Genomic DNA, 24,716 nt, shown 5'->3' on the forward strand with positions numbered 1-24,716 from the left:
AATTCTCCATACAGTCTTCGTCAGATTTCAGAGCATGAAGAGGAAAATATTTTCCTTCCCCAGGTAAATTGAGGGCTGAATACCTAGAAGCATCGGTGAGTAACATCCATGCTAAGAAAACATCTATTACCCTTTACTCTCATCCCCCACTTCTCCCAAAATTAAATGTTTAATTTTTATCATACCTGTCTTCCAGCATATCGGAGAGCAAGCTTCCCACTCACCAACGCCTGCACATCTTCTGGTCTGAAAGAAAAACAAAGAACACACATTTTGAAAATTAAGTGATACACTTATCTTCAAATATTGTCACACAATTTGCCAAAGCTCACCCTTAGACCAAGTTTCATCCTTTCTGATGGTCTCTTCCTGCCCAAACACAAGAAAGGCAATGCTTAGGCATTGCCATCACAATGGAACAATCTTTGATATGCCACATATTTAGGTCACTGTGGACATTAGCTTTAAAGGCATTCTGCAGCATTTAGTTTCACAAGTACTTTCAAAAACACAAAGGGATTGGTTTTTGATCTTCAATAAGTACAGTAAAGTGAAAAGGAGAATGGTCTAAGAAAGTCTTCACTGGCATCAAGAAATACTACAAAATACAAATCAGACACCTAAACCCATGAACCATATTGTCAACAATATTCTGAAATTACCTCCAAGGTCAGTTTTTTTGTCTCCAGGCCATTACATATATATATTTTTTTTAAATGGGAATGCTTTCCCTACCTGTAATTATGGTGCATGGGCTTGTGCCAACATTCATTAAGATTATGGCTGGCCATTTATCTCAATTCCACCATCCCAACTAACCCCACATCCCTCGATTCACTTAGTACCCTGCACAAGCAATTTTGATCAAAACTTTTTAAACTTACGTATTTAACATAATTTTGCACAGTAGCATATATTTCAATGCTGTGATAGCTTTGGGACTATCAATAGAATCATATCCTTCAAATGCCTCATAAAAATAGGAGTAAGCAGTCTTCCAGTCCTTTTCTTCAGCAGCATGGATAATACCTAGAAGCAACAATCTCAGGTTAATGCAAAACTAATTTGCGGCCATGTTTAAAGGCAGGCTATTTTCCAACTGCATATCTCTAGCAGACAAATAGACATGGGAAATTCCATTTGGACAGCATTTCTATTACAGATAATATTTCTATTAGTATTAGGTTGAACTGTTTCAAACCAATGAGAGCAGGAATGTCACAAAAATCTGGGTTCGCAGACTGACTTAACCAGTTAAGTCATTGGGCAGTGAACAGGTGAGGCATATGGACCAGAAAGGTTTCGTATTTGATTCCAGAACTGTGCTCACTGAGCAGATCTCTGTAGTTAACTCCTGCAATTGGCCACAATGCCCCTAGAGAAGAAAAATTAGCTGCAGTTAATGATTCTGGTCGTTATTCAGTGATCCCTACTGGAAGGGCATACTATGAAATAATCAGGCGAGACTTTCACATGAAGGATGAGCATTTGGTTGCGGTACCGTGTCCATGGAACTGTGTGTTCCAGAAGGCAGTCAGCATTTTCAGGAGAGGTAAAGGGAAGGGGCGGGGTGGGGCGGGCGGGGGGGGCGCATGGTTAGATGGCAGAAAAAGGCTGGGCAACCAAATTGGCTCTTTAAAAAGAAAGCGGTGGTAAGAAAAACATCTCTGCAGTACAAAATTTCAATGCATTAGATCATTTTAAATGGACAGATTTGTGTGAAATACACAAAAGCATTTGAGTTCTCCAATGCTTCAAGTTCTGTGAACAGATTTTTTTAATATTCTCTTTCATCACATCAAAAGCACCAAAGCTGTTGTAATGCAAGTGCTGATATTAATGCTGGAAAGAATTAAAAGAAAAAATAGGAGGGCAAGGACAGGCTTGCATTTATACAAGTCTTTTCATGACCCCAGTTCATCCCAAAGTGCTTTACAGCTAATTTGGGCTCAGGAAAGTCCCATAAATAGCAATGTGATGATCGCCAGGTTTTAGTGAACTTGGTTTGAGGGGTAAATGTTGGCTAGGAGAAGTGGGAGAACTCATCTCTTTTTCAAATAGTGCATGGAACTCTTTTCTACATCTAACCAAGGCAGCAGATGGCATCTTGGTTTAACCTCTCATCAGACAGTATCACTCCCTCAATACTGCACTGAAGTGTCAACCTGGATTATTGCTCAAATCTCTAGAGTGGGACTTGAACCAGTGACCTTCTAACTCATATGAGTGCGCGATCAACTGACCCAATGCAATATGATGACCCTGTTTATCTCTTACCTAAGGGCTGCTATAAGATTGGCAATTACTAGGCTCCTTGAGGTTAGAGTAATCTCTCAGTAACTATCCCAACAAAGAGCATAACATTTTTATGCTTTATACAGTACAGGTAACATTGCAGGGTTTTCTTCGATAAGCTTCAGGTAGAAGTATAGCCTACAAATCTATTTTAACTTAATTATTTCCCTGACAGTTCTGCAATCATGAAAATTCTTCCCTTTAGTGTTGTAGTGTTTTAAGAACATTGCAGCCGTAACAACAATTTGCAGGTCTGCTCCTCATGTATCATAGCACTGAGGCTGTATCTTGGGTCTCTGACAGAACTGGGGTTTGTTGGGGTGGGGAGGGGGGTGCACGTCCTGGGATTTTGCAGTTCAGGGAGGGCTGCTTTCTGTTAAGAATTGTGAGACAAGATCCATCCTTCGAACAAAGTGCTGTTACTTAATCACATCTGCTTCTGACTGAAAGAAAAACATGAATGATATCAACATCAGCGTCAATCCACCTCATTGTTATTCTTGCGAAGGCTAAGCAGGAGAGGCTATTGCTGAAGGTCATGCTCTGCTGTTTCAGGCTGCCTCACTGTCAAATTCCCTCCAAAGGTCCTGTCTCATCAGTGGTTAGGATGGTGGCTTCACCTCAGCTTTTGATCTGACCAATGGGGTCAGCTGGGGAATAAATTAATTTTCAATCATATAATTTACTGGCCTTTAAAATTAATAGAAAACCATCAAACTTGTTTCATTATAATTGATTCTTAGTTGGGCGGTTGACAAAATGGCACTTTGTTATTGCAACTTTGATATTTGTCAGCAGTGATGATCCATCTACAGGCGCCAATGGCTCGCTTTATCTTCTTGTGGATGTCTAAGACCAGCAACAGCTGCCACAGGAAGTGTGTGTATTCGGAAGTACATACATTTGTTGAAAGCCCCTGGTTCACTCACCTACCTCACAACTAAACATCAGTTTGCTGCTGATTCCACCTGACCAACATCAGTTTTATCAGGCCTCTGATTTTAAACTACCTTTTCCCCACATTGAAATGCTTGGGAGAAGAGACAAAGCTTAATTATCTTGATCTAGCATGTAACCACTTCAATGTAGGAGGAACTCCCATGTCCATTTGCATTTTGGTGGCTGCTCTGGTCCTGAGATCAAGCCCCAATTTCTATTTTCCCTTTTCTCTCCCATTTTCTCTTTATCCCTCTCACTATCATGCCTCTCTTCTTTTCTCTGCCCTTGGGTATTCTATCTTCACAAACCCCAATTGCTCAGCATTCATCTACTCTTCTGCTGCTGTCACAGGCTTGATTCCCTCTTAAATAATCGTACAGCTTCCCTCTGTATTTCTCTTGCCATCCTCCAACAGACCCACCGAGGGACTTGCTGCTGCCTTCCAACCCCAATTAACCCATACCACTGTCTCCATGCTTGATGCTAATCTTGCCTACCTCCTTCCAGTCCCTCTCATTGCTCCCATCTCTAACTCTGGGCTCTGCCAATAGATTGGCACCTCACTCCAGAACATACATTTACTTGTGAGCAAGGCCCTTACCATCCATGAACTTGTGAACAATCACATTGATAACATAGCTTTGACACAGGTAAATGGAGGGGTAAATGGAAGGAAAAGTCCTACTGTGATGCATTAAAAAAGGCTAAAGGTTATGAGTTTTAATTTTGTTCCATACCTGACTGCATATCGAGTGCAGCCTGTAGTTTGGGTGGGCAATAAATTGCATTTGCAGTTGTTCGTGCTGAGGTCAGGGCAGCTCGTGCTTTTGGCAAGTTACTCAGAGCATGATATGTCTTACTCTCCAACAGCTGAACTTCCACCAAAAGTGCCTTGTCATCCATCTTTTTCAGCTCACGAAGCAATTGTGATCCTGAAAAACATTAGAAAATTTAGTTTTTTTAAAAAAAAGAGCTCAATGTCTGTATCAAGTAGGATGTTACTGATGGCGATAATCCTCTTGATTGAACCATTATTCTTTATTTCAGTAATACTCAAAATACTTCTGAAATATGGGTCGTCAGTTTGAAACAATATTAATCCTACTGATGAACAAGTTGAATTAAGGGAAGATGAGATTTTACCCTTAAATCATTTCCTGCTCATCTGCCCAATTGTAACAGTTTATGACTCATTAGAGCAGGGTGATCAACAACTTGCATTTATTTAGTTCCTACGACATAGAAAAGAAAAAGGTCAGCAGTGCTTCACTGGAGGAAAAGGAAGTCACTGAGCCTCTGTGGGAGAGGGCTGGGAAAGGTGACTAACAAAACCGGCCTAAACTGTGGCCAGAAAACCATATTAGGGACAATTATTCATCCTATGAAGTCCCAATTTCCTCACTTAATTTTCCAGTTACTAAATTTCTTCTGACTAGTTTGGCTTTTTAAGCTTGGTGGGCTGGCAGATTGAAGACAGTTAGTTATCTGTTAATGGATTTAGGTCCAATTAGGGAACAGCTCTTTTCCAACACTGGCTTGTAGATTTTTCTAATCAGTCAGCCCCACAAAAAGATTGGAGGGGGGAAGAAATGGTCAAGGGTCATGGAGAGCATAATGCAATGGAGAAAGACAACAAGGGGAATAGTAGGTGAGTGAACAGCAGCTGTGGTGAGGAGCTAGGAGGCTGAGCAGGGAGCAGCTTTTTCATCCTCTCCTCCTTTGGGTGCTACAGGAATATAATTCTTTTATTAAAGAGAAATCATACATAAAGTGTGAGTTCAGGAAATTGACAGAAAACTTCAACACAAATATTAATTCTAATTAATTGCAGAAACTTAAAAAGCCTACACTTAATGAATATTAATCACAAAAAAAGAAAACTGCTTCAGTTTAACATTAGCATCATTTAGTGAGAATGGCAAAAGTAAGTTTTTATTGAATAGTTCTCAAATTTATCATTCCTGTCACCAAATAAGATTCAGAATTATTAGTTTTAGAAATGCAGCTATAGGTAAACTGGGATGGTTTGGATTGTGGCTATATGAACTACTCTTGTTTGAAAATGTTACTAAAATTGTTTAGATATCCCTGGATTAACACACAGTGCAATATAAATATATATCATAACTGCCACCAAGAATAGACCATCTAGCTCAAGTATGTTTTTGTCAGACTGTTAGGTCATGGCTCAACCATACTTCAACTTAATGCCACTCCATGACCCTTGATATCCTTGCCCAACATTTTGGTCTTGAAAATTTCACCTGGTCAAGCATTAGTAGCCTTTTGGGGTGCAGAGTTCCAGGTTTGTAAGAGGGGGATGTGTGTGTGTGTGTGTGTGCGTGCACATGTAATTAGATAGAGCACCAAGAATACTGCAAAGCAGGTATACTGAAGTGAGATGGAGGCAGTGCTAAACTAACACTTGGAAGTTATGATGCTTAGATCTTGCATTTATGTTTGACGCTTTCTATGGCATTCAAGGTACTGCATAATTGGAAAACCCTTTTCAAAATGACTGCCAGTAAACTGTCATATGAATGAACAAAGTACAGTCTATGATGCTGATGAAAATTTCAATTTCTGAGCCAAATCTTTTACAATAAAGGTACAAAATCTTCAAAGTTTGAATTACTTTGTAATCTAATGTTGCATCATTGCACTGTCACTCAAGACTATTCAATTTCCAGTCTCAGCTATTAAACATTATTCCCCTCCTCTCCAGCTATTGTCTGGGCCACCTCTAGGAGAAAAGAAAAGCTGACCTACTCCAACCTACTAAAAAGCATTTCCTACATTAATTATTTCTACCTTTCAGGAAAGCCAGTTTAACACAGTAACAGACTTTTGGCCCATCAACCGATGTTTACAGATGCACATTTCCAGCAAAAGCCGTAAGTTAAGTAGTCAAGAGCGAGAACTCTGGCAAATATTTCCTTCTCTAAAACAGGGTCACGAGGCACAACTATAACTGCCGAGATACAATAATTTAACAGATGACAGATGGAACTTGAGACTCATCTAAACATATGGGTTTAATCAATGACTGGCCAAGCAATCAGCTATCGTGGGAATCCCTTTAAAAATACTTAGGTTAAAAATCATTCTCTGGTCCAAGTACAGGTGCGTGATCTGATATTAGGCCTCAGCTATTGTTGCACTTGGTACCTGCTGGAAAATGGAGGGACACGCCTCTTCAATACCCAACTATCCCTCTCGCAACAGATGAGCACTTCAGCCATGCTTTGTACCTTTAACAGAACAGCTCAAATCTTTCAAGAACAGGCAAGAAAAATCAGACACAAACTTATGCACCACAATGTATACATTGTGCTGCATCTTTCAACTCTAAATACTAGGTCATAAAACTTTTTTTAAAAATGAAGCAGAAAATGTGAAATTACTTCTATATATTTAGCAATGGTATCTAGCTACCGAGCATAGCTAGGTTGAAAACAACGGTGCAAAGCAGATGCTTTGCATAAAAATGGAAATCCAAGTCGGCTTCAAGCTCTGTCAGAAAAACCTGATTTAATACGTAGACAGCGTGAAGAAAAATTCCTGAACACTGCGTAATAAGTTGAAGTATAGCTGGCAATGGACACACATAGTAATAAATTTTGCCATTTCTCAGTATTATTACCACTACTCTTCTGCCCCTCTAGTACTAATTCTGTTTACAACTTAACTTATGTAGGGTATGCATTTTCAGTATGGGAAGGGTTTTGAAATGTTTCTCAGAAATGCAGTAAAGATGCTACATAAATGCCTGTCTTTCTTTCTAAAGATTTCCAAGGTATAAATATAGAAGTTGAAATTTTAAAAAATGTTAATTTGTGAAAATTCAGCATATCTGTACCAACATAAATCCTGTAATTAAATTCAATTATACTTCAGTAGTATACTGGCCTCTAGTGGGCAGTCAGGGATGCATAAACTATGGTCCAAAATGACAGCAAGTTACCAAAGTTTAAAGAGCTCTGCCCTCTAGTGGAAATTGTATGTTGCAGACTGAAAAGAACTGATGACTTAGAGCAGTGATGAGCCATCGTGGTTATTGGGGAAGGGGGGGTGGGGGTGGGGGAGAAAAACACCAAAATGGTTTAGGATAAGTGCCTTAACAAGACATTTTGTGAAGTGCACTGAAAGACACCGAATAGTCCAATAACTTAAAAAAAAGGTTTGAAATTAACACATTGGTCTCATTTTAAACTGAGACCAGAAGCAGTTATTTCTGCTGATTTAAGCATGGTGACAGTGCTCAAAATAATTCACTATTGTGAAGTTCTTTGAGATGCATATCGGAGATGCAATAAAGATCTTACATAAAAGTCCATCTTTCTTTCTAAACCTTTTCAATCAATAAAATTATGGAAATTTAGCTTGCTTAACCTGAAATAGGTGTCAAAACAAACAGCAAAATGTCTCAGGATATTAAACAAGATGTCAACACTAGGTGCAAATTTGAATTAAAATCATGTATCCTACAGTTTAAAGTGTGTGTTCAGTAATGAATACCTCAGTGTTAAATTTCAGTATAGTTTCCCCAGATATCAATGTTTAGATCATACTGATTGCACTATCTAGTTAAGTGTTCTTAAGCATCATCTGATTAATTATCAGTCCACCACAATATCCATCCTAAAACAGCTGAAAAACCATAAATTTCCCAAACTAAAACACACACAACTTAAAGCAGTCACTAAGATTTCAAACTAATAACAAAATGCACCACTTTTTGGGACAGCAGTACTCAACCTGCATGCTAATTCATTACCACTTACACCTTAGATATATGAGAGATATTGAAAGATTTGAGTGAATTCTTGCATTCTAATTTACCTGAAAGCAATTTTGGATTGAAGTTTTGAACCCAAGCCACCCCCCAGCATACTGCTGCTATAGTGATCACAGCTCTCAGGCTAGCTATCCAATAGATGAAAGGCAGTATCAATAGTTACCTAATTGCAATGCCTCCTGGTACCTCTTAGTGTCAAAGTACAGAGAAACCAAGCGAGCCTGTATAGGAAATATTAAAAAAGTTAAAATGTGCGTGTTTCAACTGAAGTTTGAACTCAAGTCATTAAAGTGCAATACTTTTGGAAGTACAGTAAAAATACTAAAAATCCTTTAACTCCGTTACCAAACTTCTGTATCTTTAAATCTTTAAGATGCGGGCCTGACTATACCTAGCTGACAGCCATCCTAAAATTTCAAAAACATCAGTTTGGCCAAAGTAACAGGTACAGTTCATTGTGAAAAATTAGTTTAACAGGTTTAAACTAGACTGATTAAAAAATAGATTATGTGGAACTAGAAAAAGTTCTGCAGCAGCAGGGCAAATGAATTATTTCTTCATATTTCCTTTTTTGCACCCAATGTCAAGATTTGAACACTCCTAAATCAGGAGAGGCACAATGTTATGCTGCTTTACATTCCCTTTTCTATCACCAACTATTTTTGATAACCAAGCGAGTTTATCAGCCGAAAGCTAATTATGAGCAAATCATCATGGAAAATGCACTCAAAATTCAAGGAACCACCGTGGATAAAATTTAAATAAAATCATGAATATAAAAGTGGCTGATTGCTGTTCAAATGTGCATGTCAGCAGAGCTAGTATAATGACAAATGGAAAATTTAAAAATATGCTCATTAAATTGTACCTTTAAGCCAATTAAGTACCTCAGCACCAGGATCAGCAAACATTTAGCTGCAGTACACTAGTTATTAGCTGTAACAGGCCATACCACAGCTAGTGCTCCTGCAGAAAGCACTCCAGTTGATCTCTGCTGTTAAGTTGAAGTTGATCTTAAAAAAGGCACAATACACGAAACAAATTTGGTCTTAGTGTAACATTAAAAAAATACAAAGTCAACATTAAAAAATCATCACAATACCCACGGCAGCAAAATCATGCTCACTGTGATGTTATAAAAATCATGGGAGTTGGCGTTTGCAATCGGTCAACAAATCAATGGCCACATCGGGCAAATGTTTTTTTGAGTGCCAGCATACAATTTCCAGGTTACCAATAGGAACTAAATGTGCCTGCCCAAACTAATCAGAAGAGATGTTTCTGATCTGGATTTGAATGCAGTTTTATCTTTATAGATACAATAATGCTTTCCTCCTGCTCAACCACCAAGGAGCACACTCTTAAGTCACTTGTTCCCTACAAACTGAAAATGTGGCTTTACACACATATCTGGTATTATACTGATTCCCAGTGCCCAAGCAAAAATCTGACATGAATCCTCTTGTGATCCTCTTCCAAAAGAGATTATTACTGCTTTTTGTGTTCCAAATTAACAGGTATAAATAAAAACAGAATTACCTGGAAAAACTCAGCAGGTCTGGCAGCATCGGCGGAGAAGAAAAGAGTTGACGTTTCGAGTCCTCATGACCCTTTTCTTCTCCGCCGATGCTGCCAGACCTGCTGAGTTTTTCCAGGTAATTCTGTTTTTGTTTTGGATTTCCAGCATCTGCAGTAGTTTTTTGTTTTTATCTTTAGGTATAAATAAACCTTCCCTCTAACCAATAACTAAGACAATACAACAGCTTAGGGTGTCTTACAGAACATTAAATGCACATTTCTTCCCTGGATACAAAAATAAAATGTGCGCTTCAGTCACTACCAATACTAAATCTGCATGGGTATCCGTGTGGTAACCCCATAACAAGAGTTGTATGGCTTATGGGGTTTCATTGTAGTGCAATACAAGATTGAGAGGTTACACGTGTCCAAGGACAAAGGAAATCACAATGTTTGTGTGGTTAGAGGACATGAAGCAGCCATTTGGCTCATCCTTCCGGTGCTGTCTCTCAGCAAGAGCAACTCAGCAGGTCCCACTCCCACCCTCTGCCTCCTTCACACTCAGACAATGCATTCATAATCCTCATCAGTGTAAAACTGTTTTTCCTCAAGTCATGCTTACTTTTGCTAACCGCCTTAAATGGATGCCCTCTGGTTCTCGGGCTTACCACCAACGTGACCATTTTCTATCTAATATGACCAGGCCTCAAGATTTTTAACACCTCTATCAATTTTGTCTTCAACCTTCTCTTCTTCAAGAAGAACAACCCCAGCTCCTCCAATTTACATCCCTCATCTCTGGAACCATTCTTGTGCATCTTTTCTGCAACCTCTCTAAAGCCATCATGTCTTTTCAAAGATATGGTGCTTAGGATTGAACACTACTCCATTTGAGGCTGAAACACTTGTTGCATCAAGGTTCATCACAGCTTCTTTGCTTTAGTACTCTATGCCTGTGTTTATAAAGTTAAAGTTTTTAACCAATTTCACCACCGGTACTGCCACCTTTAACCATTTGTGCACATATACCAGTGGGTCTGTTTCTGCACACCCTTTAAAATTGCAATATTTATTTTATATTGCCCCTCCTTGTTCACCCTACCAAAATTTATCACTTCACACTTTGCTGCATTAAATTTCATCTGCCACATGTTCACCCATTCCACCAGTTTATCTATGTTCTCTTGAAATCTAACTCTTTCTTCTTCACAGTGAACAATATTTCCAAGTTTTGTGTCATCTGGAAATTTTGAAACTGTGCTCCATACATCCAAGTCTCAGTCATTAATAAAGCTGAAAAACTTATGCTTAGACTCAAAAGAGGAGATCTGCAGATATCATCAAATTGATGTTTCATACAAAGCTGTCACTTTTTAAAAAAAAATTGTTCTTGGGTTGGGAGTGCCATTGGCAAGGCCAGCATTTGAGTGGGTGGTGATAAGATGCATTCTTGAACTGTCGCAATCCACAGTGCTATGAGAGGAAGTTACAGGATTTTGACCCAGTGACAGTGAAGGAGCAGCGATATATTTCAGGTCAGGATGGTATGTGACTCTTAAGGGAACATGCAGGTGGTGGTTTTCCCATGTACTTGCTTCCCCTTTTCTCCTAGATGTTAGAAGTCGCAGGTTTGAAAGATGTTTTCAAAGCAGACTCGATGAGTTGCTGCAGTACACCTTGTAGATGGTACACACTGCAGTTGCTGGGCACTAATGGTGGAGGGAATGAATGTTTAAGGTGGTAGACTGCTTTGTCCTGGATGATGCTGAGCTTCGAGTGTTGCTGAAGCAGGCAAGTGGAAAGTATTCTATTGCACTTCTGACTGGTGCCTTGTAGATGGTGGACAGACTTTGGGGAGTCAGGAGATGAGTTACTTGCTGCAGAATTCCCAGCCTCTGACCTGCTCTTCTAGCCACAGTATTTATATGACTGCTCCAGTTAAGTTTCTGGTCAATGGTAACCCTGTTCCCCCACTCTTGAATGTTGATAGTGGGGGTTTCAGTGATGACGATGCTGTTGATTGGCAAGAGGGCATGGTTAGATTCTCTCAGAGATGGTTATTGCGTTGCACTTGTGTGGCACGCATGTTACTTGGCACTTATCAGCCCACGCCTGAATTGTTTCCACATCTTGTTGCATGCTGGCACGGACTGACTCAGTAGTGAGGAGAGACCTCTTTCCCCCTCCCGATTCCTACTGACTCCAATTTTGCTAGCGCTCCTTGATGCCACACTCAGTCAAATGTTGCCTTGATGTCAAGGGCTGTCACTCTTGCATAACTTCTTGAGTTCAGATCATCTATCCATGTTTGGGCCAAGGCTGTAATGAGGTCAGGAGCTGAGTGGCCCTGGCGGAACCCAAACTGAGGATCAGTGAGCAGGTTGTTGCTAAGAGCCATTTGATATCACTTGATATTGACACCTTCCATCACTTGGTTGATGCTCAAGAATAAGTTGGAAGGGACAGCAATTAGCCAGACTGGATTTGTCCTGCTTTTTGTGAACAGGACATGCCCGAGCAATTTTCCACATTGCCGGATAGATGCTAATCTTGTAACTGCACTGGAACAGCTTGGCTAAAGGCTAGTTTTGTGTCACGAGTCTTCAGTACTACTATCAGGATGTTATCAGGATCCGTAGCCTTTGCTGAATCTGCGCCTTCAACCATTTCTTGATACCATTTGGAGTGCATTGGAATGGCTGAAGACTGGCATCTATGATGTTGGGGGCCTTAGGACGAGGCAGAGGCACAGCCAGAGGCAGGTCAGTCAGCACTTCCCGTTCAAAATGGTTGCAAGTACTTCAGCCTCGTCTTTTGCACTGACATGCTGGGATCCCTCATCATTGGAAGATGTTGATGTTTGTGCAGTCTCCTCCTCCAGTTAGTTATTTAATTGTTCACCATTATATATGCAGTGAAATGAAGGCCGAACTCTGCTGTTTCAGTGGGTATAAAATATACCCGGGTCACGGGAAGTGCTACGCCAGAATTGATGGGAAGGTTTTCCAGTTTCTGAACTCAAAATGTGAGTCAGCCTTCTTCGCCAAGGGAAACCCTCGACAGATCAACTGGACTGTATTGTACAGGTGCAAGCACAAGAAAGGGCAGTCTGAAGAGATTCAGAAAAAGCACTCCCGTTGTGCAGCGAAGTTCCAACAAGCTATTATTGGTGCCTCTCTTGCTGAGGTTATAGCTAAGAGGAATCAGAAGCCTGAGGTGCACAAGGCTCAACCTGAAGAGGCAAACAGGGCTGCCAAGGAGGCTAAGGAGGCCAAAGCTGCAACAAAGTAAGTAAGTCAGTGCAGCTACAGCTAAGGCTAAAGCTACTCAGAAAGCAGCACCCAAACAGAAATTTGCTAAGCCAATGAAGTCTCAGGCTCCACGTGTTGGTGGAAAATGCTAAATATAATAATCACTCGTTGATGTAAAATAAAACCTGAGTAAAATTCAAAAAATAAATTATATATTTTTTAACTCTTTTATGGGATGTGGTTGTTACTGGCAAGAGCAGCATTTGTTGCCATTGAGTCCCCAGAAGTTAATGAGGAGAATTTTACAAGGTCAACTGGGCAGTCTGCACCTTTGTTGTTTCCAATGCTTAGGTTGATGCAAGCTTTGTATGCAGTGGCTTGAATATTTTCTACTAAATACTGACTTAGTTTTTTTCACTGTCATATTCAATGTCAGTTTCCTGTACAGGATATAAATAATACTAATTATCTCATTTTTAATGAGACCAGCTTTTTATTTCAGATATATTAATTAACTGAATTTAAGTTCTCTCAGCTGTCCTGGTGGGGTTTGAACTTACATCTCCAGAGAATTAGTCTGCACCTCTGGATAACTAGTGCAATAATGTTACCAAGATGTTACAGTCCCCCTAATTGTAAAAACCTGATAGAAGTTAATTGACCATTCACAGAACAAAGCAAGTCGCTCCAACTAGTTTACAATTGAACTGGTACACTTAAGCTTTGTGAACAGAGTGTGTTTGCATCAGAATATCCTATTGATTTAGCTAAATGCAACTGAGGTGGGTTTTGTCTGCAGTGGCTTATATATTTTGAACTGAATACTGACCTTAATAGTAATCAAACTGTAAGTGTATGCCAGTTTCCTATATAGGTTATATATAATTCTAATGCAATACCTCCTTTAAAATAATCAATGGATTAATAACTACTAATGACAACTACTTTGCAGAGTTTCAGAAAGCAATTTTCTTGCTAAAAGAAACAATAACACCTGGTTTGTTTACAGATGCTGGCTTTTGTTCCATATCCACATGCTCCTATCAAGGATAAAGCTAGGTACAAGCAAAAAATGCTTGCAAGATATGCACTTCGTTATCTCAGCTGACACACAATGAGTATATCATGATGCCAGTCTTCAAACCAAACAGACAAAATCCACAAAGTGGGCTATGTATGTCTAATATGCAATATACACTATCTACCTACATGCAGTTGGCAAAGCCAAAGCTTAGCAACCCAATCACGGGGAACGCTGGAGTTGAACCATGCAGCTCAACAGCACAGGACACTTTTAAGGCGCCAACCCCTCTTCACCCTACCCATGTTAACATAGCCTTGCAGCGTTATGCAGAATGGAGTGGGAATAATTCTAGCCCCTACAAGTTTCGTCACGAGTTAGGCCCAGCTGACCCACAATCATTTGGGGTAATATGATCCTCGTGATCCAAAATTCAGACTATCAAGTCTGCCTGAGAAGGTCAGGATGCCTCTACAATCTCCCATTGTCTGGCATGTCAGTTTGACCTCAAAAGAAAACAGGTGTTAAGACATCCACTGCTTTATTCCTGGCTGGCCACTAGACAACTGACATGCAAGTTTCAGTCATTGTTCAGCGGACAGCAGGCCAGAAATAAATGAAACACAATCTTGAAACTGTCCCTTATGATGCCACCCAATACAATGATGTTGACATTGAATGAAATGGTATAGTGGGCAGACATACAAATATATTCAGCAAGCTTTCCAACTGTCTGTGGAGTCCTGGAGTTTAAGTGCACACCTGAATAAATTCAGGTGCTTCCAACTTCTGCATGAGAGTGGTCGAACATCATAAGGTGCATGAAAGCAGTATAATTGGCTGAGACTTACATCATTCAAATCTCATTTAAAGCTACACTACAATCTGCTTCAGGCAATAATCATGGCAATTAAACCCTGTTCCCTTTTCAGTTTACCACATTTGCCATAATACACTTGTCATGCATCCTAGAGATGGATAGACGAAAAAGGAAAAGGAAGACAGACAATAATGACGAATTTATATCGTAATCAGTGAGTAGTCTTATTAATTTAAAATCTCCCTTCTTGGGGATAGAAATACCAATTAGAAGGGGAGTACATAGCTCAAACTGATTCCAGTTCTCTAGCCTCATATGGACTGTTTCAAGATGAGTCAACAATTCTTAGTATTTAGCTCTAAGAACATTGCTTCTAGACATTTAACACATTATTCATGGCTGCATCTCATCTTTAACAGAGTGTAGAGTCCACTCCCTCAGAGTAAAACAGTTGGTTACGTCCTGTCTGCACATTACATTCTAGTAGCTTTATCAACATCAAAGAAGATCATTCCCTACTGAGTCAAACATAACAAGGTTCAAAGTTTCCTCCAGGTACAGAGAATGCTTGCATGCCTGCTGAACAACATCAGACTTGGAACTAATTAGGACTAACGCAGAAGAACATTTTGACCATAATTGATAAATTATCTTATATTTCCATTGCTAAAGACATTATGTGACATTAAGACCTTTGGTGGATGAACACAAGCCTACATCATAATCCGAAAACACCTTCATAACTTTACGCTATGCAATCATCTACTCTCACAGCAGTTCTTAAGTACCCAAAATTTCAAGTGCCACTTAAAAGACCCCATACTTTCACCCCACAGGACTTTTCTCTTACCAAGTTCTAGTTTCAGTTGTTTTAAGATTAACTCTCAGAAGGAGCAAGAGATCAGTGCCACCTGACACCTCTATCAGCAGTCTCAGAACCTAGTGCAAGATTTCCTGGTCACCAACTTCCCTTGTGCAATTGAGTGCGTAATCATGCTGCACTGGGATTGCATCAAACTAACGCCAAATTTTTGAACTTTGCAACAATCACATTGTAATCCGTTAAGAACCAAGGCTTGGTGCTGTAATAGTTATCAATACTGTAAAGAAGGATTCTCTTTACTACCTAGTTCCAAAGCAAGTTGGCACACTAATATAATGCAGAGTGCTAAGCATGAGAGTTTTCACCTACACCTTCCTATATAGGAAGCTCACAATATCAGACATGAGGATATCTTTTTATTTTTTGAGACAGACTTTAAAGCACATGAAGATTCAGGAAAATGTTCAACTGTAAATGTATCACAAATTTCTCGCAAATGATTCTCCAGCTCCCTTTCCAAATCTATCCACGCTATATAATTTCCCTGGTTGATATCTCCTTATGAACATTTATCATTCTACACCACAACTCCAGCATACACTCCAACAAATAAGAGCAAGTTTTAAAAAAGTTTTCCTTGTATGCAGCAGCTTAGTAATTTTACAATTAACCCCTCAACAAAACTAAAAAAAGTTACACAAAATTCTGAGGCAATTTAGTTTAACTCTGAAATATACATTTCAAATTTTCAAGTCAGTGGCTATGGCTTAGAAGTATAAATGCTGTGTGCACCATTCATTATATTCTGAACTACCATTTTCATATGACAAGATAACAATACTTTGCGATTTTAGGTATTTACTTATAAGATACAGATTTAAAAAACTTGAAGCCCCATTTTAGCAATAATGAATTACACCACAGGCAACTAAGAGCTGCAGTAGCAGTGCTCAGACAAAACTATTAGCAGTCAAAAAAAAAATCTCTTTCCCATTCACCTCCCTTACCCAGGACAGTGGTGTCATTTTCAAAAACCCCTGCTTATGCAGCAATGGAACCAGCTGCTAGCTAGAAAGCATATAAACACTGGACCAACATTAGCTCATTTCCCTCATTACCATGGGAAAGCAAACTACCTCTCGCATGCAGAACCTAGAGAGGTCCTGAGTACCAAAAATTTGCATTCTAGTTGCCCAATGTATTGAATGTCAAAAATAAATATTGGAGACTCCTCCAAATGATACAAGGAAACCAAAACTATGATTTCACAAAATGTTTTGTAAAAATCTACAATGCCGTAGGGCTAAATATGGAAAATAAGTCAAAATCAAAAGATTCTTTGCTGTTGCAAAAAAGGATTACTTTCAGTAACTGGCTTGATAGGCTTATAAAAAATGAAAATTATATGCAAATAATACCCAGTTGTCAAGTTGAAAAATAATTGATTTAGAAACTTCCTCTGAACTCTTGGGTGAATTGCAGACTTGAACTGGATATTATTTAATATTACCTCCCTTGTTGAGATCAATTAATAAATCAGAAACATACCTCCAAAGCCTGGCGTAGAAACGTCCTTTTCTCAGATTTTGCCCACTCGATGCATTCTAAACATAATTCAACCTGTAAAAACCACAGCTCAGTTAATTCCGCAATGACTAAGTACATGGAAAAGTGAGCTAAATAATTTCTGATGTGAGGGCACAGCATTTTATAAACCTATGCAAAAAAAACTAACAATACCGTAATGTAATCGACTGACCCATTCATTACAATCTCAGTAATGTAAGGGAAAGTGTCCAATAACACTGTTGTTTGTGGGACCATACTGTGCACAAAGAAATTTATGATCTCAGGGAGAAACTTTAGCTAAGACACAGGAGAACCCTCTGATTTTCTTCAAAATGCTTCATAGAGTTTTTACAGACACGAGGGTAGATGGGGTTTCAGTTTAACGTCTCATCTGAAAGATGACATCACAAACAGTTCAGCACTCCTTCAGCACTACAATGAAGTGTCAGCCTAAACTAGATGCTCCATTTGCGTGGGGCTACCACTGAGCCATGGTGACATCGTATTAGGTGGCTTGGTGTCCACTTGATAATTCCTTCTCACCATATAAAAATTAACAGCTGAAAGGACGGATGGACTGAGCTTTCAACTTGACCCTCATCTATGCACATCCAAGATGCAAGTGGGATTCGTTAAATTAGAGGTATGCATGAGATGCAGGAGTCCAGCAGTTTTTGGTCATGATATCAATCATGCAATATTTGGGTTCTATGCTTTTATTTGTTTTGGCAGATTAAACATTTAACAGAAAATCAGCATTGGGCAGTTAAATAACTCACCAGTATTGACTCTTACCTCTTGACCAGTTGCTGCTTCCATGTCTAAGAACAAGTCGAGTAAAGACCGAACCAACCGGGCAGCCTTGGCTTTACTGATGGAATTCAGGAATGGTCTGACATACTTCAGCAGACCCCCCAGTTCTTTAGAGAGGAAAAATGAATTTCAAATATTCAGAGTTGTATTATGTACAAAAAGAAAGACAAGATCCTGAATTTTCTTTAGCCAGAGGTAAACACTTAATGGTATTTTAGTAGGTACCATTTCAGCACTTTCTCTCTTTGTATTGATGATATTCTGAAGGCTTGGAACCAATAAGCACCTACAGCATTTTCCAACTCTTACTTAATTAGAATTTGGTGATCACTTTCACAATAGCTGCCCACAAACTCTGGGAAATGCATCTCTTTAGATTTAGTTTGTCACTTGATTACTCCTGCTCAAATCTTAATTTCTGGAGCAATTCAAAGAGGAAGGGTGAAGCAAAGAAATAGTCAGTGTTTTTGTGCAAGAGAGACAATGCCCCCTTAGCAGTATGCTAATGCATTCAAGAAAGATGACACAAAATATGTTGCTAGGTTTCAGAGCTCTCTTGATATGCAAGTGATTCTTAAGTTTGCCAAAAAGTTTCACAGGCCAAGCAGGAATTTTGTGCTTTCACTGGAGAGTCATAATTGGATATCAAATTATATCCAAATACAAAGTGAATTATGATCCATGCATTGAACGAGACAGAGTACAGCCCAGTTTGGGAATTTATATATATATATATAAATAATTTATGCGTATTTAATTTAAAAATAGGAGAAAATTTTAAAATGGAAGCTAAACTGATTAATAGATTCTGGAGTATGTGGGGCCAAGATAGGGTAGACAGTAAAGACTTGTTTCCTCTAGCTGAGGAGTCAATTACCAAGGGGCATAGATATAATGTGATTGGTAGAAGGATCAGAGGGGACATGAGAAAAAACTTTTTCACACAGTGGGTGGTGGGTGCTTGGAATTCACTGCCTAAATCAGCGGTTGAGGCTGAAATGCTCAACTCGTTGGATCTGCATCTGAAGCGCTGTAATCTGCAAGGCTATGGATCAGGTGCTGGAAAGTGGGATTAAAATGAGCGGCTAGTTTCTTTTTAATCTTTTTCTGGCTGGCACAGACATGATGGGCTGAATGGCCTCTTTCTGAGCCATGACTTTTCCATGGTTCGATGGAGTAAGGTTTGTCACAATGCACCCATTCTCAAGTGAGACATCTCACAAGAAATTTGTTTGTATAAAATGATCAAAAACACAAGCTTACCTTTTATACGAAAACACAACAGAACTCAATCCCAACAACATGATAAACAACCCAAAGTACAGTGCAATAAAAGGGAATTTGGCTTACCAGTCAATGCAAACCAGTGACCCTATGGAGGATTTATTATCACTAATAAAGTTCCATAAAGTACTTACATGGGACAGTTTTGCGAACAATGACTCTACATGTTCCACACTGCCCTGAGAAGGTAACAATGAAGCACCTTTTTACAACAAATATTTGAACAGTCACTTGGTAGTACAGAACTTGAATATTGCGGAAAAGAGAGACATGTTGCTGAAGTTTTCCATCTTGCACTCGTCAGGACAAATGCAAGAATGCCAAATTCCCAACCATCACAACAATTTATACTGCAGGACAAAAGGGTGCTTACTGACTGGCAAGTTGACTCTGATTGCCTGAGGAGTTGCCATGGAGAAAGCAATGGGGAACTAGAGGCTCCACAAACTCCTGGATAATTCAAAAAAGGTGCAAGGCTTGAACATATTCCTTTTGTTGGCAGCAAATGGGCCCCTGCGTATGAATATATGTCACTTCTAGCAAGTATAAATAAGCCATGGTACTGTCATGACTGATTTTCTTAAATTGTTCATTCTTGTAGCTATTAGCATACTTAAGATTATTTAGCAAGCGCTGCCTAATTTGGGAATCACATCTAACACTAGATGTTTGTTTTGGGCTTTGCAAGCACTGACTAGTTGAGTGCGGTTTATACTCTGCCTATTACAAGCATGCAGTTTGATTCGATCAGCCAATTGCTGGGACGAATGGCCTCTATACCTGGTATCAGAGTGGCACTGAAATTTACATACGATGTTACTCGATTATGCGGTAGGCAAAACGTCTTTTTGGTTTTCCTTAGACATCTTAATAAGCTCCATCGCATGCTCAGATTTACTTTTGAGATGGAGCATTCTAATGCTCGTCCTTTGCTTGAAGTGCCAGTTGAGAAATCCACTAACAGGTTCTCCACTCTGTCTAGCAAACGCCTACCTTCATCAGACAATATATACATTGGGATTCCTATAGATCCACGTGCTATAAGATTGGCCTAACCAGAAATCTTGTAAATAGGACCCTTGCCATTTGCTCACCTTGCATGCTTGACACTGAAATAGAACACATCAAAGCCATGATACAGGGCAATGGCTATCCTCATCAGATCATTATTTGTTTATCAAGGAAACTCGCAAATGGGCCAAAGACCGCTGCTTTCGGACATGAAAAGTGCCCAGTCTATCTCAAAATACGCTGGAAAACCAAGTATCTCAAATATTTGAACAACAGGTTAAGCAAGCTGTTTCATACTGCTACTATTCTGTAGACCCATCCATGTCCCATGCTTTGATGCAGAGAATGCAGCAATCCTAAAGGAATATGAACCATCTGGTGACCCTGATATAGCAGACCACCTCATTAAATCTCTCAATGCTGCATGTTGCGCCAGTTGGGAGGAACAAATCGGACAGCACAATTTCACTCATTCCAGTCGCAAGTGCTGAAGCCTGATTTGCCACCTCGGAGGAGCCCAATAATCAGCTACACTAAATCGCCCTTCAGTCGTCCCAAACCAAGTTGCCAGTCACCTGCTCCATGGAGAGGACACCTTTGGAAAAGAAAATAAAGTGCATCACCTTTAACAAACTGAAAAAGCAACACCAGCAACATGCAGAACACAGCAGTCCTGATCCCTGCAAGATCGCTTGAACTGGAGAAAGCATTAAGGGACCTGAAATATGGCAAAGCAGTGGGGTATGAAATTGGTCCAGAATTCCTGAAACAAGTTGGCCCTCATCCTCCTGCCTGGCTAACTCTGTTCTGCACAAGAATCATCAACTGAAACTCACTCCCAAAGCATCGCATATGGCAAAAGTTATTGCCATTCCAAAACCTGGGAAAGATTCCACATTGGCAGATAGCTAGTGACTGATTTCACTACTTTCTATGTGCTTTAACATCTTTGAGCATCTTAACCTACCATGTCCATCTCTGAAGAGGAGACCATCCTTAATGTTGCCCAAGCTGGTTTCCGTAAAGGGCACCAGTGGTCATGTTCTGGCACTCGCTACAAGACAGGCATAGTGTTACTGGACCTCATAGCTACTTACAATGCAATGTGGCATACTGGCCTGCTCCTAAAGCTGTCCATAATGCTTCCAACCTAGGTCAGGACAGTTGTTGAAATACTCCTTTGCAATGGACAATTCAGAGTTCACTTGGGCAAGGGAAAAACGCATGAAGAAGACTGACCAATGGACTATCACAGGGCTTAGTGCTAGCCCCAAGCTTGTTCAATGTATATACAAATGACCTGCCAACAACCATGCCCATAAGTTCATCTACGCCAATGACATCTGTTGTGCCACCCAAGTTCCATCCTTCTGCACTCTGGGCCAGATCCCTAATAAAGTTGATGGACTACTGCAGCACATGACGTCTCACACTGAATTCCTCTATGTCCAACGTATTCCACCTCCATAATGCCAGTGCCAAAAGAGAATTTCATATCTACATGGATGGTCAGAGACTAAAGCATGATCAAAACCCAACATACTTGGGAGTGACTCTAGATAGGACTGTGTCCTTCCAGGAACATCTGAAGAAAACAGCAGCAAAGGTGAAAACCAGAAACAACTTACTAACCAAACTTGCTGGATCTAGTTGTGGTGCTGCTGCCGCAACACTCCAGACCTCAGCAGTTGCTCTATCATACTCCACAGCAGAGTATCGTGCACCTGTCTAGCAAACGATCACCATGCACACACATCTTGTTGACACTCAACTGAATAGAACAATGTGCATAATAACTTGGAACTCTCTGCTCAACACCGCTCCCTTGGCTTCCTGCTCTCACAAACATCACTCCCCCACACTACTGCTAACTAACGAAAACCTAAAAGCTGGTTGAAACCTTCTGTGCTGCACCTCATTTACCACTCCATGACAACCTGTTCTGCCTTCTATCTGAGCACCCTTCCTGTGAAAAAATCACTAGCAAACATCCTTTGGATCAGGGAATGGGAAACATAAATCACCAACAAGTTCCTTGTGATAAACCCCATCTAGTGAATGGCAGACTTTGAACTACCACAGCAAAAGTGGTTCTTGCTAAACAGGTTCAGGACAAGCCAAGGCCACTGTGCACTGGGGCCTCAGTACAAACTCCTTATTTGCTTGTGGGAGGACACAAACAATGCTGCACATTAGCAAGGCGTGTCCCCTCGACAGACTAAGTGATGGACTAATCACCTTTAAACTCAGCAAATGAGGCAGCTGTTGCTTGGCTTTGGGGATTTGCATTCACTAAATAATAAAACTATGCAAGTGGCATTTTCCACTAAAAGGATGCTGCAGCGAGTCCAAAAAAATGTTCTGCCTACCACACAATTGAGCAAAGTCGTGCATGAATTTCAGTGCTTGTGCAACATCAGATGTGTTCCAGCAATTGGCTGATCGAATCAAATAGCACATTCCTTCGGTTGCTTGTAATAGAGTACAGACTGTATTCAACCCGTCTGCGCTTGCCAAACCCAAAACAAAATATCTGCTACTGGGTGTGATTCTGCAATTGGCCAGCACTTGCTGAACAATCCTGGGTATGCTAATAGCTATACTAACAACTAACTCAAGATAATCAGATGGGCTTGTAATGTGGCTCATTCACGCTTGTTTCGCTGCATACAAAAGGAAAATGTTCAAGCCTTGTGTTGTTTTCAAAATATGTGGGAGCTTGGGAAGCCTACAGTTCCCTGTTGCTTTTTCCATGGCAACGCCTTGGCTAATCAGATTTGACTTGCCAACCAACATCTTTTTCTCCTGTGATATAAATTGTTGTGATCATTTTAACTTGGCATCCTTGCATTCGCCTGATGGGTACAAGACGAAAGGCTTCGGCAGCATGTCTCTTTTTTCAGGAATATTTGAACAAACTACCTAAACAACTGAAGGCAAGCCATTCAATCAATGAGACATTATGCTGTATTTTTCCACTACAAGGCCAATTAAACCACAAATAAAATTATATGCCCCGGAAGGTAACTGGCAAAATGACCAGGACAGAATTATTTGTAAATATAGTGAGTTACGACACTCTGTAATGGATTGCCTGAAAGTGTGGTAGAAACAAAATCAATCGCAACTTTTTAAAAAAGAAATTAGATAAATAATTGAAGGGGGAAAAGAATGAGGTATGTTGGTAGTGAGCAGGGAGTGGGACTAATTGGATAAAGCTTTCAAAAAGCCACACAAGCACAATAGGCTGAACGGTCTCCTTCTGTCACATATCATTGTGAAAATTACTTAATGCCCAGAAACTGTCAAAAGAAAAATAGTTTTAAGAGGAAACTAACTTCAAGTTCTAAAATCATTGAAATAATGCTGACAGAAATAATTTCAGTTTGCACACAGAACAGGATATAGCCCAGGATAGGACCACTTGATAACATCTGCTCTAAGGCTGCCTCTGATCAGCAAATTGAAAACTTAAAACAGGAAAGGATCACCAGGGATCTGATTTTTCTCTTCTAGGATCCAGCAGAATACCTTTTAATGCAACACATGTATACAGAATTTCAGTATACATGTATACAGAAACAGAATGCTCCATTAGAAACAAGTTTTGTCGCCCGGCCTCACATGCACTCTATACATGTTGTTGTACACATTGCACCTCAATTAGAGAGACAACTGCTCTATAGTTTACCTGCTGCTTGCCCCGTTTTGGCTAAGAGACCCCCCAGCTCCAGGATGCTCTGTTCCTTAACACGGACAGCTTCTTCATCATCTTGCTGGATATCACGTTTCACTGAAAGATAGAACAAATGAGACATTTAGTCCAGTATCATTGGAAAAATGTACTAGCTTGGGCTTTTGTCATGCCTACATGGGTTTTTGTGCACTGTCAAAATGCTTGCAGATACATCACTTAGGAGGCTTGTGCAGCAGGCTTCTCAATGGTTTTGTAAAATGCACTCATAGCATTTAGCTGAAGAAAAGCCCTTCAAAATGTTAGTGCTTATAGTTTCTAACAAGTGAAAACTTACAGGAAAACCAGCTTTGTAACTTTAGATGGTCAACTTCTTTGTGGTAGTAAGGGTCAAGGAAGGGAAACTTCACACAGGATGCAGTCTGTAAACATTGTGAATACAAATCTCCTCTTTGTATTGCAAGTTTTATTTATACACGCTTTCCAAGAGGCTACAGGTGTCCCCACAACTGATATAGGTCCCTGCGAAGGGGTCGCACGATGAGTAATCAACAGGCTGGTCACCATGCAGAAACAAATTCTGCCTATAACACCCAATGAGTTTGGTTTTACTCTCAAATACTAAAGTAAATTGCTGTTAACATACTGAGTCAGCTTAGGTCCTGAAAATTAGACAATAGTCTAGAAATAGGTCTTCATCAGCAGGCTTCTGTGAATTGGGCACCAGGAATGATCTGTGCAATGGAACGGGTAGTGCTAAGGCACACACTGTATTAGGCATCGGGCCTTAATTCCACAAGACTAGCGAGTGTCAAAGCCTGAAATAAAAACAGTAAATGCTGGAAAAACTCAGCAGGTCTGGCAGGATCTGTGGAGAGAG

General features: G+C 40.0%; 1 protein-coding gene and 1 pseudogene across 1 annotated transcript in view; one reads left to right on the forward strand and one right to left on the reverse strand.

Moving 5' to 3' along the window:
- LOC144668059 (26S proteasome non-ATPase regulatory subunit 11) overlaps window positions 1-24,716 on the reverse strand; it is a 100,444-nt gene that overhangs the window by 36,554 nt on the left and 39,174 nt on the right. The window contains exons 2-8 of the mRNA XM_078529819.1: window positions 23,834-23,935; window positions 17,830-17,954; window positions 17,014-17,085; window positions 8,196-8,253; window positions 3,972-4,166; window positions 885-1,029; window positions 186-246 (exon numbers count right to left, since the gene is read on the reverse strand). Of these exons, the coding sequence (XP_078385945.1) occupies window positions 186-246; window positions 885-1,029; window positions 3,972-4,166; window positions 8,196-8,253; window positions 17,014-17,085; window positions 17,830-17,954; window positions 23,834-23,935 (758 nt within the window). The remainder of the gene's footprint in view (window positions 1-185; window positions 247-884; window positions 1,030-3,971; window positions 4,167-8,195; window positions 8,254-17,013; window positions 17,086-17,829; window positions 17,955-23,833; window positions 23,936-24,716) is intronic.
- On the forward strand, window positions 12,470-12,953 carry LOC144667775 (large ribosomal subunit protein eL24 pseudogene; annotated as a pseudogene).

The sequence above is a fragment of the Cetorhinus maximus genome, chromosome 25, assembly GCF_964194155.1.
Source record: "Cetorhinus maximus chromosome 25, sCetMax3.hap1.1, whole genome shotgun sequence".
NCBI classification, from domain to species: domain Eukaryota; kingdom Metazoa; phylum Chordata; class Chondrichthyes; order Lamniformes; family Cetorhinidae; genus Cetorhinus; species Cetorhinus maximus.